The following is a 17,785-nucleotide window of genomic DNA, read 5'->3' as shown; positions in this document are numbered from 1 at the left end:
TGCCTCAAATAAGTAACAGTGTTTCCCAAAACTTCCGGTTGTCATGGTGATGAGTTACAGTGGCTAATATTTAGCCCAATGGTTGTCGTCAGAGAGAGTGAATATGAATATGGACACCTCTAATTTATATAACAGCTTTCATATTTTAACTATTTTCAGGGTGTGTCAACAAGGGATAACTTAGTTAATGTGAATGAAAATTGAAAAGATTAGCCTAAACTAGTTGCGATACGAACTTAAGGACGTCACGCTCATGGTCATGTCCAGCCCTGTCTGGCGGCATAATTGCGATCATCTTTTCGTTGTGTTATGTTAGTTGTGTTCTAAGTAGCCGGGAAACCTGACAAGGCCACACACCCAATACATGTGCCTCTACTGTTGAATAGGAGCAACTACTAGTCACGGAAACTGCAACATTAATATCCCCTTGCGTTTTTACTCGGTATCACTATCTACCCAACGTTACTCTATCGTTAGCTAGCCATTGCTAGCAAGCTACATCGGTGGTTAGCTTGTTAGCCTTTTACCTTGTCATCAAGCTGCCTCTTCAGCCTCGCGCCTACGACTCAGGCGTTCATTCACTGCACGATGGCGGAGGGAGGCGGACCCGACTCGGGTAACGCGGCAGACGCCGATGCAGAGCCGGTGCCGGCCCAGATACCTGTACCTTCAACCGAATGTCAAAAGCAGACCATCGGGGCACTACTGAAAACCACACTCCGAAAGGGGGATGAGTGGTAAGGCAAGCTGTGGAATAACAGTGACATCGGAAAGGGAACACTCGCTGGCTAGCTTGGTAGTTAGCTTGGAGCCCGTGTTCGATAGCTAGTCTCCAACTATAAGTTGGACCCAGTGATGGCTAGCTAACATAGCTAGCTAGGGCGTTTGCAACACGAGTTGATAATGTAGACTGAAATGCTATAACCTGGTAACTGTTGGCTTGCTTTACAACTAAGTTACTGCGTTCTCAGATGAGAACATGGCAGGTTCTAACCCTTGCCAGTCGTTCCACTTTTGCTAAGTTAACAAGAGAGGTGTCCGGGAGACTAACTTGACAGTTACCTTAACGTTAGATGTTTGAGTTTGGTTGCCTCATCAGCATGAGTTATTGCTGGCTAACATACATGCTGCGTAGTTAACTAGCTATCTATTGCTAGCTATCAAGCCAGGTATCTTAGCTAACATCAATGGTAATATCATTTCCCAGTTTTCCTCGATAGATGACCAGCTAGCTAGAATGCAAATTTGTTTGGGTGGCTAACATTTACGTAGGAAGTCACATAATCATTGAAAACACAGTGAGCTAGCTAAACCATTCTCGTAGCCAACTAGTCAGATAACAGCAAATTAAGATATAACTGATTTTGTTTGCTAGTTGGTCATCTAGCTATCTTAAACATTAACGCAGGGACCACTAACGTTAGCCGGTTAGCTATGGTGTTGGGGGAACTTAGCTGCCTAGATAACGTTAAGTAACATAAACTAGCTGCCTGGTTATTTTAACTCAAGTTGATGTTACTAACTACCGTTATGTCAATGTATGTACAAGCTGTTATTTGTAGTTATGTTGTGAACTGGCAAGGTAGCTAATTAAAGCCATAGCTGACGTTTAAGAGGAGTTTGCGTTGTTAGCAATCTTGCTAACCTAGCTGGCTAATGCTTTGTCATTGGTACTGGATAATGCCCAGCAACATTTATGTGACACCCACCCGTCATTCTGTCACATATCAGCTCTGGCTGATTTAACTGCTATTCCAACAACAAAGGATACTTAAACGGACTCAACGTGTAACCTATACTACACGTGCATATAACGTTAGCTTCATAACATAACGTTAGATTAATTTATTGCACTGGGTGGTCTGGCTGAATGGCTCCTGGAACCTATCAGACCGCTTGTCAGGTCATTTATACCTGTTGGTAACCATAGCGGTTGGGCTGTTGACTAGCTATGGACCAGTCTGTCGCCACTTGTCGACTCTGCTATGTACGAAGGCATGGCGAATAATTGCCACGATGGTTGTAGGCATTTCAGGTTAAGCAAGTTGGGTGGAAACTTGCACCCAAGTAGGCTATGCAGTACCTCTGACAAGTAAAACAGCCAACAGACAAACCATTTGGTTGATGTTAAATCTTAGGCTCCTTTCACTTATACAACTGCTGTCTGGCTGTTACATGGGATCCTGCTAACAAGCTTATGGAGTGGAACATTCTTAAGATGAGCTTAAGATATCCTAGTTGGCTCTTGCTATACTGACAAATGTGATCCTGTGCATATACAGTTCGAGTAAGTGATTTTTTCAGGGACAAATATTGTTTAGCCAGTTCTGTGGTCTGTGAGACCTTTTCTATCACATAGACCCACTGTGAGTAACTTAAGCGGGTCCACATTGCCCATTTATTATGATTGTTTTCTTTCTATAGGTATTTGATTGACAGTCGATGGTTCAAGCAGTGGAAGAAATATGTTGGCTTTGACAGCTGGGATATGTACAACGTTGGCGAGCAGAGCCTCTATCCTGGACCGATAGACAATTCAGGCCTTTTCTCAGGTAATACAGGAATGTATTTTCACAAAATGACGGAAAAAAAAAAAGGTTGAGTATGTTTTGCATACGTCTTATACGTTTTATTGTTTGCACTCTGGACAGATTACGACACACAGACATTAAAAGAGCACCTCATAGATGAGCTGGACTATGTCCTGATGCCCACAGAGGCATGGACCAAGCTCGTCAGCTGGTATGGCTGTCTTGAAGGCCAGAAGCCCATTGTCAGAAAGGTATTTGACTAATTTGAATCAGGTCTGACTGTTGAAGGCTCACAAGGTTTTTGTATGTTTTGTTAAATTCACTCAAGAAAACTTTCTTCTTTGATTGTACGATGTCTGTATCCTTCTGCATTGTTGCACTCACTGTTTGTGTCGTGGGTCCTGTTTTTTAGGTAGTGGAGCATGGCATGTTTGTCAAGCACTGTAAAGTGGAAGTGTATCTGCTGGAGCTGAACTTGTGTGAAAACGATAATATGGACAAAGTGGTTACACGACATTTCAGCAAAGCGGATACAATCGGTAAGACCATAGTATATTCAAGTTCTGGGGATTTTTATATTTTGGGTGATTTTATAAGTTTGTTGGGTGGAACATAATATGGTTATATATGCCTAATTGCATACCTTGTTCTTTGGCTTAGATACAATTGAAAAGGAAATGAGGTCGCTTTTTGACATCCCTACGGAAAAGGAGACACGATTGTGGAACAAATACATGAGCAACACCTACGAGCAGTTGAACAAGCCGGACAGTACTGTGCAGGATGCCGGCCTCTTCCAGGGTCAGGTAGGGCTGGACAGGTCAAAATCATTCATCTCACTCAGGCCTTTTGGCCACATGGATCCAAAGATTTCTGCAATCACATCTTTTTTATTTTAAATAATTTCAAGTGTTTTCACAACTTGTAAAAACAACTCTCACATTGGCATATTTTGAGACTAGCCTACTTTTGAAACTTTTTGAAAGTTTATAGGTTATGTTTTTAATAAGGGTTATAAGCGTTAATAAAATAACTCAGAGTGGTGGGTCTGTGTTGAATGCAATGTTTTGAGGCAAATTCCTTTACTTGGCATATGAATATGTCTAGAGCTCATTAATGCCATTCAGACCTGGCACTACCAACTGAGCCGTGATGGTGTGAGAGAAATGGATTTGGTTGTTGGTGGTGGTTTTGTGTCTCACTGGCATTTTGCCTGCAGGTGCTGGTGATCGAGCGGAAGAACGAGGACGGCACGTGGCCCAGACAGAATGCCCACATCAAGTAAGCTAATCCCCGTTTGTCCTCCTTGTTTGAGTGGTTAGCTCTGACTGTGCTATCTGGTCTTACTGCATGCAGTTTAAGTGACTACACAAGTATTAACTTTCTGCTCCACTTCAACTTCACCAGATGCTTGGCTTTTATTGAATCATTTGGTCCAGTTCAGTTTTAACAATACTTGAAGATGACCTTGAAATGATGTTTAAAAAAAACAAACAAAACCAAGCAGTAACATGTGGAAAGCGTAGCTGAGTTCATTGTATGGCATTTCTGCACCTCACGTTTTAATGCACGTCTGGATTAATGGAGCCATTCATACAATGTCTGCAAAAGTGTCAAGCTCATAATGTGAAACCCTGGCGATTTCTATTCTTTTATCTTCCTGCCTCTCAGGTTTGGTCTGATTAATGGTACTTTTGAGGTGTTGACACAACTTTGTCGCTATTGGTATTTTTAGATCCACCTGTGTAGTTGCTTTATAGGTTAAGGAAACCGCGTTCAGTTTTAATTTGGAGATGGTGGACAGTGGAGCTTATGTTTCATTGTTCGTCGGTGACAGTTGATAAGGGCAGTAAACCTGAGAGTCAACTTGGTCCAGCTCGTGTGTTTCTCCACTGTCATCCATTATCTATATAGAGGAAAAATATGGCAGATATTTTGACACTTGGCTTTTAAAACATATTTGTAGATTAGTGTATACCAACGGACAGAAATAGATTAAAAAAAAAAAAAACCTGAAATGACTGACCCCAGTCAACCCAGAGAATTGAAACCGGTAGAACTGCTTCTGTCGACTTAATTAAACGAGTTCCTCACGCCACCAATATTTCCCGGAAGCTGAGTTAAATATTTTGTGGAGACTGAAGCTTAAAAAAATGAACCAAATTTTCTCTGTCTGGTTTCAGGTCTAGTACACCCACATCTAGAAATTTCACTACCTCCCCCAAGCTCTCCTCCAACTCGTCTGCAACCATATCTTCAACAGTCACCAATGGAGACAGTTCCTCGGGCTACATGCTGAATAATAGCACCTCCTCTGGAAACAGGCATGCTATGAACACACAGATTTCTGAATACCAGCTCTACATGACTTATTGTGTGGCTGCATGTTATATAGGTTATTTTTTAAGACATTTCACCTAACCATCAGGTCTTCTTGAGGGTAATCTGTTTTATGTCTTACATTTTCCATGTTCTCCTGTGACAGTGAAAGGTATAAAATGAGACCTGTTTTAAAAAGTCTTGATCTTATAATTAGAGATATAGATAGAATGTGTAGAGTTTTTGTTCCCGTGCTACCTGAGCTGATGTGTGTGTGTGTGTGTGTGTGTGTGTGTGTGTGTGTTTTGTCCTTAGGTTGGGAGGGTACAACTCTTACAGTTCATCGTACAGCTACAGAGAGTCAGCATCCCAGCCTGGCCTTTGTGGCCTCAGTAACCTGGGCAACACGTGTTTCATGAATTCTGCCCTCCAGGTAAACACACACATACACTTTGTCAAGTCACCCTTTACATTATACTTTAGGTGGATACTTGAATAAAGTGTCACTTCGTATGCCGTCACTGTCAGATACATTGAATCACTGAATCATTGAAACATCTTCTACTTTCTTTTTTTTCCAGTGCCTGAGCAATGCGTCCCCCCTCACGGACTACTTTCTGAATGACGAGTACGAGGCGGAGATCAACAGGGAAAATCCCCTGGGGATGAGGGGCGAGATCGCCGAGGCCTACGCTGACCTGGTCAAGCAGATGTGGCTCAGCCGCAGCAGCTACGTTGCCCCTCGTACTTTTAAAGTAAGCAGTACAGCCCAAGAGTTAGTGCTGCCCTCTTCAACTATGGAATCCAGGGTTGACCAAAGGTGCGGTGTGTAGGATCTAGGGGGATCTATTAGCAGAAGTGGAATATAGGATTCATAATTATGTTTTCATTAGTGTACAATCACCTGTCACTGCGAATGGTTGTGTTTCCGTTAGCTTGGAATGAGCTCTTCATATCTACATAGGAGCGGGTCGTCTTCCACGGAGGTCGCCATGTTGCGCCGTTATGTTTCTACAGTAGCCCAGAAGGGACAACACTGGCTCACATATTTAGATTGAAGTGGCAGTTTGAATTTGGTGGTGCCAGTTGGAAGAGGAGGAAGAAAGAAGAAGGAGAATCAGTGGTTGCTGGCGCAGGCTAACCATTTTATGTTTGGAGAAGTTTGAGAAACCAGATTTTGACAAATGGAGGATGATGCTTATTATTTAGCACGAGAAACAGGAAGGGAGCATGAATCCTTGTTGTCAAATGAAAATATGAAGCAAAACTAAATCGGGACAGGCGACGGCAGAAAACAAGGATCCATCGGTATGGCCTTTCCCAGATGTTTTCAGAGTGACTGTGAAGTTGCCTGTTTTCTGCTGGACCGGTAATTTAGCCTACCAATCTAAACGTGGCCATGTTCTAGTCAAGACAAGTTACCGTTTTTCCCCGTGTCGATGTTGAAAAATATCTTATTTCTACCAAGATTGTAATTTTACATGTATTCACCAAAACTAGATTTTATCTGCGTTTGGATTCAAAAGACCAGGGGGACGATATGTCAACAACCGTATGGCCTTAGAGACATTGAGTTCCTATGCTTCCCAAATCTTCTCATTGAGAACACAGATGAGGCACACAGATAGAAATGGCATACTTAGGAACGCACAGATATCTGTTTAACCCTACTTCTAATTCTAAGAACCATAAAGGCATTTTTGCGTAAAATAATACGACGTTGAGTTCTGACTGGAATCTCTCGGTTAAGATGCTGAAAATGATTGCCAATAAAAGTGTAACATTAAACAAAACGGCTTTGGAACTCATGTTAGCCAACAACTAACGTAGTCAAAGTTCACAATGTCGAGTCCATGAAAGCCATGGCCTATTTTCTTTTACAGACTGAATAACTAAATACAGGTTCATCAGGCATAGTATGGCTACTCGCTGCGGTCGTAGACAATTATTTGATATTGAAAGTAGCTTCTGGCACCTGACAGACACTTTACTTTCTCCTACATGCTTGGAAATAATGGGGTAAGGGAAAGGGTATCCAGTTGGTTGCAATTTGCAACTTCACTGCTTGATACCACTAAATCCTATGCACTGCACCTGTAATCATGGATACAACGCTTCTGGAGATATTGACCCACAAATGTTGCTCTCTCCCTCCTGCCCCATGCAGACCCAGGTGGGCCGCTTTGCCCCCCAGTTCTCAGGGTATCAGCAGCAGGACTCCCAGGAGCTGCTGGCCTTCCTGCTGGACGGCCTTCACGAGGACCTGAACCGCGTGAAGAAGAAGCCTTATCTGGCCCTGAAAGATGACGAAGGCCGGCCCGACGAGGTAGCGCTCACTTTCCCAGCACAGGTTTCTCCCACTGAAAGAGACCCAAGTGTTCAGATTTAGAGGCCTGCGTTGGGTGGGTTTTTCAGTCTCGCTCTCGAAAGATTCCGTCCCCTTACCGCAAAAATATGTAATACTCCCGCCCGAATCTTTCATGTTTTGTCCTGCTCCTGCCCACTAAATCCTGCTGGTGGATGTTTACATGGGATGGATTTTTCAGTTCAGCTCTCCACTCCCGTGAAAATGTGCCATGTGCAAAACCTTACCAACCTTGCACCTGTTTGTGTAAAACATGGGTTATTTCTACTTTTAATTTCATTTGCACATATATTTCTATTTGGCAGGAGTCCCGTGAGTCATTTGTTTTCTCCGGCTCCTGCACATGCACCAGTTTCTGCCTGTCTGCCTTTCTGCCTAGACACTCAAAATGAGTTCCGCGCTGAGAGTGCAGGCCTCTACTGTGTACTCCTTATAATCTGTGCCACGCCCTCTGGGTTCAGGTGTAGCCAATCAAGCGGTCTAGATATTCAATCGAGGTGCATATGGATATGGAAATAACATGTCTGTCTTGGTCAGATTGTGGCGAAGGAGGCATGGACGAACCATCGGCTGAGGAACGACTCCATCATCGTAGATATCTTCCACGGCCTGTTCAAGTCCACTCTAGTCTGCCCTGAGTGCTCCAAGGTGTCCGTGACGTTTGACCCGTTCTGCTACCTCACGCTGCCCCTGCCCATGAAGAAGGACCGCACCATGGAAGTCTTAATGGTCCGCTCCGATCCTCAGAGTCGACCCACGCAGGTAAGGCTGTATGGGGAAATGCCAGGGTTGTGTTTTCCCTCCCTGCTCCTCTGGGTTTTAGACATAAAGACTTCTCGGCACTCTTTCTCCTGGTGATTATTGCCATTTAAATTAAGCTCTTTTGGAATAAGCCCATGTCCAGTTATAATCTATTTATTCATTTTCCATTAGAGATATACATAAAAGCTTGTGAAGATAGATCAATGGATGGACCTTGGACATTGTGAAAGGCTTTTACACTTATGTTTATGTTGATGTTTACGTTTATGTTTATGTTGATGTGATGTTTCCCTTTTCAGTACAGAGTGGTGGTCCCTAAGCATGGCATGGTGTCAGACCTGTGCAGTGCCCTGGCCAAGCTGTGTGGAGTCCCCGCAGAAAACGTGAGCCTTCCTTTAGTGCTCTGCTGCTGGTGGATGCTTTACCCACGTCTCTTGTAGTCAGACAGATGCATAACTGTTTACCTTAGGTTAAACATCACTGAAAGTGGTGGCACCACCTTAATTCACACGGTGTGTTCCTCACGGTGTACTACTGACAGGATTCAGTAGCACAGGGCTAGAAGCTGTGCTAACATAGTCAATCTAACAAGTGAGAAGCATGTCATAGCCCCTAGGTTTGAGAAGTCAAATCATTTTGGATTGAGCTGCAGATGACTCATGTTGAATCTTCCTGCCCAGATGGTGGTGGCTGATGTTTACAGTCATCGGTTCCATAAGATCTACCGGCGAGATGATGGCCTCAACCATATCATGGAAAAAGATGACATATTTGTGTAGGTGTCCATTAAGTGGCAATACATGTGTGACCTTCCCACTGGCAACCTTTTTTTGTCTGTAGTTACAAAAAAACTTTAAATTAGTTTATGCTGTCTGTCAAAAAAAAATTGAGAACGATTAATCGCTTTTTTTCTTTATTAGTCTGACGTTTGTAATAATGGACATTTTAAATGTAATGTATAATCAACATAAGTTAGGTATATATAAAGAGAGAAGGACTTTGGAGGGAGCTAGCGTGGTGTGCAGCCCGTTGGGTTAGTTGGAAGTTGAAGTGCTCAATAAGCTTGTGAGCGCAGCTAAGCTCCGTGTCTGGGGTACAGATGCCTCCTGATATTTTCACCATTTCAAATGCACTGACAGAAATTACAAAACCCAGGCAGCTGCATTAATTGCGTAATTTAAAGTTAAAAATGTCGAATTAATCGCATAAAGGAACGTGTTGAATTTTGACCACTAGTTTAGTTTCTATCAATGACTTTTTCTCTGTGCTGTACTCGACTAGGTATGAGGTGCAGGAGGAGGACGGTGAGAAGATGAACCTGCCCGTGTACTTCCGCGAGCGCCACACCAAACAAGGTGGCGGCTACTCCTCCGGCACCATGCTCTTTGGCCAGCCTCTGCTCATCACTGTCCCCCGCCACAACCTCTCTGTAGACGCGCTCTACCAGAAGGTTCTGGAGCGAGTCGGGTTAGTGATCTGGTCCTCTGACTACTGGGCTACTTCTCTCTCGGCTCTTCAGCACTGTTTATGTTTATATGTTTATGTTTATATGTTTATGTTCTTGTGCAGTTGTGTCTTTTCCTGTGTCCTGTTTCCAGACGGGAACCTAAGAGTAATGATTGTAGTGCTGTAGTGGTAGTTGAGTATAGCTGGCAAAGCCCTTTTACACGTCCTCTGAGCTTTCTTTGCGCTCCCTGTTGCAGGCGCTATGTGAAGCGTTCCCAGGTCTCCGTCGTGGAGAACAGGACGCCAGCATCAGCCACCGCCTCCAGCAGCAGCAGCAGCAGCAGCCAGGGGACGGACTGCGCAGCCACATCCAATCACAACGCTGGTGTGAGCGGATATACTAGTCCTTTATCGGAGGGGGCGTCCTGGAGCGCAGGCTCCAGCAATGGCGCAAGCAGCAGCCACTCGGACCCCTGTAATGGCCGTAACGGCATATGCGAAGGTGAGACTCGAACCCCTGCTTGGCCACCCTTGAACACCCTTTAAGGCATTGGATTGCTGATTTATTTTTTATTTTTTTTCATAGCAAATGTTCATGTGGTATTAAAACGTCATGTTTGAACACTCTGGTGTTCACTGAGTGTCTGAGCTGATGTGTCTGTCTGTGTGATGTGTCTGTCTGACGTGTCTGTCTGATGTGTCTGTCTGTCTGATGTGTCTGTCTGATGTGTCTGTCTGATGTGTCTGTCTGACGTGTCTGTCTGTCTGATGTGTCTGAGCTGATGTGTTTGTCTGATGTGTTTGTCTGATGTGTGTGTCTGATGTGTCTGTCTGACGTGTCTGTCTGATGTGTCTGTCTGTCTGATGTGTCTGTCTGTCTGATGTGTCTGTCTGATGTGTCTGTCTGATGTGTCTGTCTGACGTGTCTGTCTGTCTGATGTGTCTGAGCTGATGTGTTTGTCTGATGTGTGTGTCTGATGTGTCTGTCTGACGTGTCTGTCTGATGTGTCTGTCTGTCTGATGTGTCTGTCTGTCTGATGTGTGTGTCTGATGTGTGTGTCTGATGTGTGTGTCTGATGTGTGTGTCTGATGTGTCTGTCTGATGTGTCTGTCTGATGTGTCTGTCTGACGTGTCTGTCTGATGTGTGTCTGTCTGATGTGTCTGTCTGATGTGTCTGTCTGTCTGATGTGACTGTCTGATGTGTGTGTCTGACGTGTCTGTCTGATGTGACTGTCTGATGTGTGTGTATGATGTGACTGTCTGATGTGTGTGTCTGATGTGTGTGTCTGATGTGTCTGTCTGATGTGTCTGTCTGACGTGTCTGTCTGACGTGTCTGAGCTGATGTGTCTGTCTGTGTGATGTGTCTGTCTGACGTGTCTGTCTGATGTGTCTGTCTGTCTGATGTGTCTGTCTGACGTGTCTGTCTGATGTGTGTCTGTCTGTCTGATGTGTCTGTCTGTCTGACGTGTCTGTCTGACGTGTCTGTCTGATGTGTGTCTGATGTGTGTCTGTCTGATGTGTGTCTGATGTGTGTCTGATGTGTCTGAGCTGATGTGTCTGTCTGACGTGTCTGTCTGACGTGTCTGTCTGATGTGTCTGTCTGATGTGTGTCTGTCTGATGTGTCTGTCTGACGTGTCTGTCTGACGTGTCTGTCTGACGTGTGTCTGTCTGACGTGTCTGTCTGACGTGTCTGAGCTGATGTGTCTGTCTGATGTGTCTGTCTGACGTGTCTGTCTGCGTGGGTCGCAGGTGAAGGTGAGGAGGCCATGGACCACCAGGTCAGCCCCGAGCCAGAGAACAGCCAGTCGGAGGCGGTGGACGGAGAGGAGGACGGCGGCTCGGACCAGGAGAACGAGCCCAATGGGAATGCAGGGAAAGCAGGGAAAGCGGGTGCGGCGCGTGGCAGGCTCTTCTCCTTCAGCATGGTGAACTCGTACGGCACGGCCAACATCAGTCCTCTGCCCTGTGACGGAAACATCCTCAAGCTCACAAGTGAGTATGCTGGACGCTGTGAGGACCCTACTGAAGGTTTAATACGTTTGCCTGAAGGTTTGAGGAGATTATGTTCCTCGTTCTGGATTTTGTTTGTATAACATAGGTTTGTATAAATTGGTTTATGTGTTTTTGAATGCAGTGCGATCTTTATAAATGTGCCAGATATGGTATGTGTGTAGTGCTTTACATGTATGCATGTAGACATATGTGTAGATTTGATCTTAAATGGTGGAAAGCAGAATACCAAAGCTGAAGATGCTTCCTCCTGTGTCCTGCAGCACATTCCACAGTGGCAATCGACTGGAATTCAGACACAAAGAAGATGTGTTACGATGACCAGGAAGCAGAGGTGAGATTCCATGTTTCATGACATTCCGAATCGTGACCCCTAACAGATAGGGGGCGGTGGTGTTTGGTATGTGTTTGTTCTCACTCGGCCCTCCTCCCCATTCCAGGCCTATGAGAAGCATGACAGTATGGTGCAGCCCCAGAAGAAGAAGTCCACCGTAGCGCTGAGGGAGTGTATTGAGCTCTTCACTACCATGGAGACGCTGGGAGAGCATGACCCCTGGTGGGCACCAACACTCTCTCTCTCTCTCTTTCTTTCTTTCTTTCTTTCTTTCTTTCTTTCTTTCTTTCTTTCTTTCTCTCTCTCTCTCTCTCTTTCTTTCTTTCTTTCTTTCTTTCTTTCTTTCTTTCTCTCTCTCACACTCTCTCTCTCTCTCTCTCTCTCTAACTCTTATCTATCTATCTCTATCTATCTATCTATCTATCTATCTATCTCTCTCTATCTCTCTCTCTCACACTCACACTCTCTCTCTCTCTCTCTCTCTCTCTCGCTCTCCTTTTCTCTCTCTCTCTAAGGGGCTATATGCAGACTGACTAGCTGTTGGCTGGCAAGCTAAATTATTTTGTACTCCCCACCCCAAATAAACCAAAAGTTTGGCCAATGTGGGGGAGGCTCAAGGCTATATGTAGCATTAAAACATTTATAATGGCAGTATAAAATCATTTAGCTCGCTAGCCGAGAGCTAGTCAGGCTGACATTTCACTACCCTTTTAAGCTCAGTCAATTCTGCATGCTCTCTTGAACCTGACCATCCACTGCTCATTATAATTAGCATATGTTTTTGGCAGGTATTGCCCCGCCTGTAAAAAGCATCAGCAGGCCACCAAGAAGTTTGATCTGTGGTCACTGCCTCGTCTCTTAGTGGTGCACCTCAAGCGCTTCTCATACAACCGCTGCTGGAGAGACAAGCTGGACACAGTGGTGGACTTCCCCATCAGGTAATTGGTGGAAAGGACAAGGGTCTTGTCCTCAGTCATGAGTTTTCTTCAAATAATTAGTTTCCCCCCCCCAATAAGGCACACTTCAATAGGGATGGGAATACCAATTACTTTGGTTTTATTTCTTTATTTCTTTATGTTTTGTGGAAATTGGTGTTTTGTTGGTCTATCCAGGAGTTTTATATTTGAATTATTTAATTTAATGAGCTAAATGGCAAAATGCTGATGCCGAGTCCAGATAGCGTTGGCTGATTTCACTTTTGTGAAACCGTGATTAGCGCTTTCATGTCTGCCATTTTCATTACTACACGAGTTCATGATGTTCTCAGATTTATGAGTAGAAACGGCTCAAAGTTCAGAAAAGTGCTATCATCCATCCTCATTTCTAGTCTTCTACTAGACAATTTACTCTCCAACTCTGATGTTTTAATTTTGCTCTATGGGTGGAGTTTACCTAAAATCAAGGATGTACACATGCCTTAAGCAAATGTCTCTTCCAGAAAGCAGAACCAACAATGCTAATATTATTGACAGGGATTCTAAAGCCCTGCTTGTCTGGGTAGTAGAGGTTTCGGTTTCCTCATTTCTTTAGTGAACTTCTCGTATAATCACTTCCAGACTTGTATTGAGAAACCGAGCGGTCCCGTCACAGGAAGCTGTTGTTTCTCCACACTGAAGTATGTACCGAGACGAGGGGCCTGTGTTGGACAGGAGTCTAAAAAGAGAGGCAGCACTCAGAGCAGACACTTTGAGACCGTGCTTTTGAAACGTCTCATCTGTTCTGCAATTAGTACATTCAAACATGCAGAAGATATGAAGTCTGTTTTTTCATTGCAGTACCTTTTTGTAAAGTTTTGCAAAAGCCCTAGAAAACTAAAAACCTCATGGTATTAATTGCTGTTACCTGAATATTTGAATGCACCGTAACGTTTTTCAAAGAGAATGAACGTCATGTTTTTTTGGAAGTGAAAAGTTAGGAAGAGCTCTTTTCACTAGAGGGCAGCAAATCCATGGAAAGCATTTATGTCATCATGTGGGTGTGTCTTTGGGCCGACACAAGCGTTGCGTAAGAATCTCCTTCAAGTTTCATTTCAGCGACTGGAACACTACACTTGTTTATCTAACCTCTTTCACATGGGGGCATTGATTAAAACAAGCATTGTTGTTGTTCTTGAAAGCGTTCACATCAGTTGAGCGTGTAGGAGAGGAGGAATACTGGATGCATTCATTATACATGACTGTTGTGTCTACGTGAGGCAGGCGGAGTCTGGAGTGGTTCTTTCCTTTAGTCACTGCACTTTCCCCTGGGCCAGAGGCCTCCAGTTCCGCTTGATTCACTCTGACTTGCAGTTTTTCAACCATAAATAAAGAGACCATTGTCCCCATTTTATGACCACAGTAGTAGATCAAGTCAATGATTTATCCTTGATCGCATGACCTTAATGTTACCTTAATAGCCTGAATCTTAACTAATATCTGAGGGATAATTATTGTTGTTGGAATGTCTATTGGCGTGTATTTGTCCTTATGTAGACCCAGTGATTTTGAGGTGTCTAATCTAATGTTTGTCTTCTTAGGGACTTGAACATGTCTGAGTATGTGTGCGACCCCAAGGCTGGGCCCTATGTGTATGATCTCATCGCCGTCTCTAACCACTATGGAGGCATGGGCGGAGGCCACTGTAAGTAAATGCTCATTATGTCCTCTTGTCCAGGCAAACGATGAAGACCATTAGTACAGGTTAATGCACTACAGTCTGCCTTCAGGAAAGACCACTTGTGTGCTTTTGTTTTGTCCCTGGTATCAGCATCACTCATCAGGGGGGTATTCGTCGTACGTGGTTTAGTGACAAACCTGGATAAGTTAACTCAGAGTAAGTGGTAAACCTCCTAATAGAAGAGCCCTCTGACGTAGTTTTGCTAGGTTTTATTAGGAGGTTTACCACTTACTCCGAGTTAACTTATCCAGGTTTGTTATGCAGGTCACTAAACCACGTACGACGAATAGCCCCCTGAATTGTGTGCGTGTGTGTGTGTGTGCTGTTTGTTCATGTCTTTCTCAAACCTTTTAAGAAGCCCTTTGAGAAGTGTTCTTAATCCAGATTGGACAATCACTGCATTTTCTGCTCTCAGGCCATTGCAGCCTGAGCTAGATGTGTTTGTGACATGTTTAAACAATATCGTCAATGTTCTTGTGGTTTAATCATTTACTTGTTTAAGTGTCTGTCATCAGTTCACCTTCATTTATTTCAGTGCTTTGGTTTACTCTGAGTTCATGTTGAATTCTCAGAGCAACGTCTGTTGTGGTGTTAGATAAATATAGAAAGGTGACCATATAACAACCCACCGCATATTGACTTCCTCATTCAGACACGGCCTACGGGAAAAACAAGGTTGATGGGAAGTGGTATTACTTTGATGACAGCAGCGTATCATCCGCCTCCGAAGATCAGATTGTGGTGAGTAATGTGGCACAACTTGGAAAATGACCAGCGTTTGTTCAGCTGATTAATAAAGAACATGCACATGCCTCTCCCTGGTCAATCAATTAATCATTTTCAAACTTAAGTCACAGCACTTCCTGGTTTTGGCATCTACTGCTTGTGTGTGTGTGTATGTGTGTGTTGCTAGGGTAACTCTTTCTGTCTGTTTCTCTCCACAGACAAAGGCAGCCTATGTGCTTTTCTACCAACGCAGAGAGGATGACAGCCCCTCCAAGTCAACGGCATCTGCTTCCCTGGGGGGTGCTCCTGAGACCCTGGAGGATACCATGGACACCAACTAAGAAGTGCTGAGGTTCAGGGACACGTACTGAAGCAAATGCCTGATAAACATTACAGCGAAACAAACGAAAATCAAGACGTGAACGATCAACGCACACCCAGAGGCCACTTCAGACGTTTTTTCTTTTAAGACTTAATTATATAGGCCCATGTAATTTTGCTCTTATTTTTAACTCTCACTTTCATCACCACCAAGAACCTGCGAGAGCCAAAAAAAAAAAAGAGCACCACATAGTTTGATGCGTGACCTCAAAGACTTCCTCTCCAGAGCTTGCAGCCTGCTTTCAGGAGAGTATAGTTTAATAAATTGAAGAAGAAGAAAATAAAAAAAAGGGTGATTGAAATGGCAATACAACCTTTGTCTGGACGAAAAACAAATGTTTAGAGGTTGCCTAAAATGCATAGATAAACAGAATCAATTCTGTCACCCATTTAGGAAAAAAAATATATAAAAGACAGAGAAAAAAAAGAAAACGATAATAAAGAAGGCAAATGCATGATGATGTCTCAACCAAAGCATTGCAAGTTGTACATGTGGAAGAGAAGTAAAGTGATGACTAAGCACGGAGGACTGGTAGGAGTGGAGATCATGTGTGGGAGTCTCAGTTCTCAGTTTGTAAGCAGAGATGACATTTATGCAAAAGTGATCAATATTCTAAGTGAGATGTGCACCTGATTAACCCCCCCTTATCTCCACCAGATTGCACTCTTAATTCATAGTGCCTCTTCTGGAAGACTGGATTCTCCTGGGGATTGTACACATACAGTGTGTGCCAGGCACCTCCCCCGTGAACTGTGCCCCACAGAAATTAGATTGCTGGTAGTTTCTTTTTTTCTGCACTCCGAGGCTTGGAAGTTTTCATCTTCACATTTAGCCATGCTTAGAAACATGCTCTTTATCTGCCTAGCCCTGACCCCTGACCCCTGACCCTGTCCGAGGTCAATCACAGTATGCTGTTTGGGTTCCTGCTGTCCTGTCACGCTACCCTGCAGGTGGTTTAGTGTACCGCTGAACAACGGAAATGTGCTGCTCTGTCTCCGAAACGTAACGCACCAGCGGCCTTCGAAGCCCCATGAACCTGTTAAAGAGGGTGGGGCGTGTGTGAGTGCTCTTAGCTTTTATTTTAAGATGGGAAGAATTCTGCTTTTGTCTTATGTGGAATTTATGAATGAGTGAATTTTTGGGTTTTGGATTCAGTTTACTATTACTTTTGTTGACCTCCAAAAAGTTCTCCTTTACACATAAAAAAAAAATCACCTGTCTCTCCAGAATGGGACTTGGCACCCAGTGATTTAAATAAAATTGTTACAACATTTAGATTGCATCCTAATGGAAAAAAACTTTTATTTTATTGAGAAGTAGATGTGGTGATTTTTAAAGTGGTGCTAAATTACTGAGACTTGAAAAAGACGCTGTATGTTTTTGTTTTTGGAACAAGAGGAGGTTTTACATCAGTTTCTCACCTGAGATGGAGGATTTGGGTATCTTCTCTCCAGAGGTGCACTGTGTACGTTTTTCTTTTTTTAGTTGCACGTGCTAGACCTGCCTCTTGAGCCTGAGTTTGGCTGGAGAAGACCCTCACCAGTTTTACACAGCAGTTATTTATAGGATTACAAAAATAGAAATCATGTCAATCTAGGAAAAGCCTATTTCTCTCCTTCGAATGTAGGGGCAACTCTAAAACTTTGGAGAATTGCTTTAATTGACATTTCTGACTTTCACAGTGATAAGTTATTTAGCAGCAAATGTTGGAAGATTCAGAACTTGCAGTAACCAACGCCATCATTGTTGAATTTTTGGAGATCATTTCTTGCCTTTTCATTTGTATTGTGCTTTCTTTTCTGTTTTTGGATTTACAAAAACAAATTGCAGAATTTTCTGGTCAATTCCACTGTGAAACCCCTTCCCAGACATGACATAACTATATCAATATTTATGAAGATAAAGAGAATATGCTTTACATATTATAAATACATGCCCATAGCAACTTATACAGTGGTAGACCTTAGCCAACGCAAAAGCCATTCGTTTAAAACAGATTTTTCTCTCTCTTACCTCTACAATATCAACACTTTACATATGTGTTTTCTTGTACAATTACATAGATGTACATAATTATACTCTATTTCCAAAATAGGTACATAACTACTTTGTGTTCTGATATTTATCCTATTGCCAATATCTGCAATATCAGATTTTGATGAAATTGAATTGAAAGCTCAATAAAGAATGGAAGCCTGATCCGGATGGCCTTTTGTTTTGAATATTTAGTCAGAAACAGTTCTAATCAGGAA

General features: G+C 43.4%; 1 protein-coding gene across 2 annotated transcripts; it reads left to right on the top strand.

Moving 5' to 3' along the window:
- Window positions 1-363: 363 nt before the first annotated feature.
- On the top strand, window positions 364-16,815 carry usp4 (ubiquitin specific peptidase 4 (proto-oncogene)). Of its 2 annotated transcripts, none has more exons than XM_031568425.2 (22): window positions 364-737; window positions 2,425-2,552; window positions 2,652-2,782; window positions 2,944-3,070; window positions 3,192-3,337; window positions 3,751-3,812; window positions 4,715-4,855; window positions 5,166-5,283; window positions 5,432-5,605; window positions 7,018-7,176; window positions 7,753-7,977; window positions 8,277-8,360; window positions 8,658-8,752; window positions 9,259-9,444; window positions 9,681-9,925; window positions 11,176-11,418; window positions 11,700-11,770; window positions 11,877-11,992; window positions 12,559-12,708; window positions 14,286-14,389; window positions 15,078-15,166; window positions 15,370-16,815. In XM_031568425.2, the coding sequence occupies exons 1-22, from the start codon at window positions 589-591 to the stop codon at window positions 15,490-15,492; spliced, it is 3,066 nt and encodes a 1,021-aa protein (XP_031424285.1). In that variant the 5' UTR covers window positions 364-588; the 3' UTR covers window positions 15,493-16,815. The 2 variants fall into 2 exon arrangements, with proteins under 2 accessions (XP_031424285.1, XP_031424286.1); XM_031568426.2 differs by lacking the exon at window positions 364-737 and adding an exon at window positions 1,916-2,287.
- The last annotated feature ends 970 nt before the right edge of the window (window positions 16,816-17,785 follow it).

This window comes from Clupea harengus, chromosome 5, assembly GCF_900700415.2.
Source record: "Clupea harengus chromosome 5, Ch_v2.0.2, whole genome shotgun sequence".
In the NCBI taxonomy this organism is placed as follows: domain Eukaryota; kingdom Metazoa; phylum Chordata; class Actinopteri; order Clupeiformes; family Clupeidae; genus Clupea; species Clupea harengus.
The sequence above is the reverse complement of the archived record's forward strand: the minus strand, read 5'-3'. Positions and strand labels throughout refer to the sequence as shown.

Coding starts and splice junctions, on each gene's coding strand:
- usp4 (XM_031568425.2), top strand. CDS start 589: ATGGCGGAGGGAGGCGGACCCGACTCGGGTAACGCGGCAGACGCCGAT. Junction 5,606..7,017: donor TTGCCCCTCGTACTTTTAAA/GTAAGCAGTACA, acceptor TGCCCCATGCAG/ACCCAGGTGGGCCGCTTTGC. Junction 15,167..15,369: donor CCTCCGAAGATCAGATTGTG/GTGAGTAATGTG, acceptor TTCTCTCCACAG/ACAAAGGCAGCCTATGTGCT.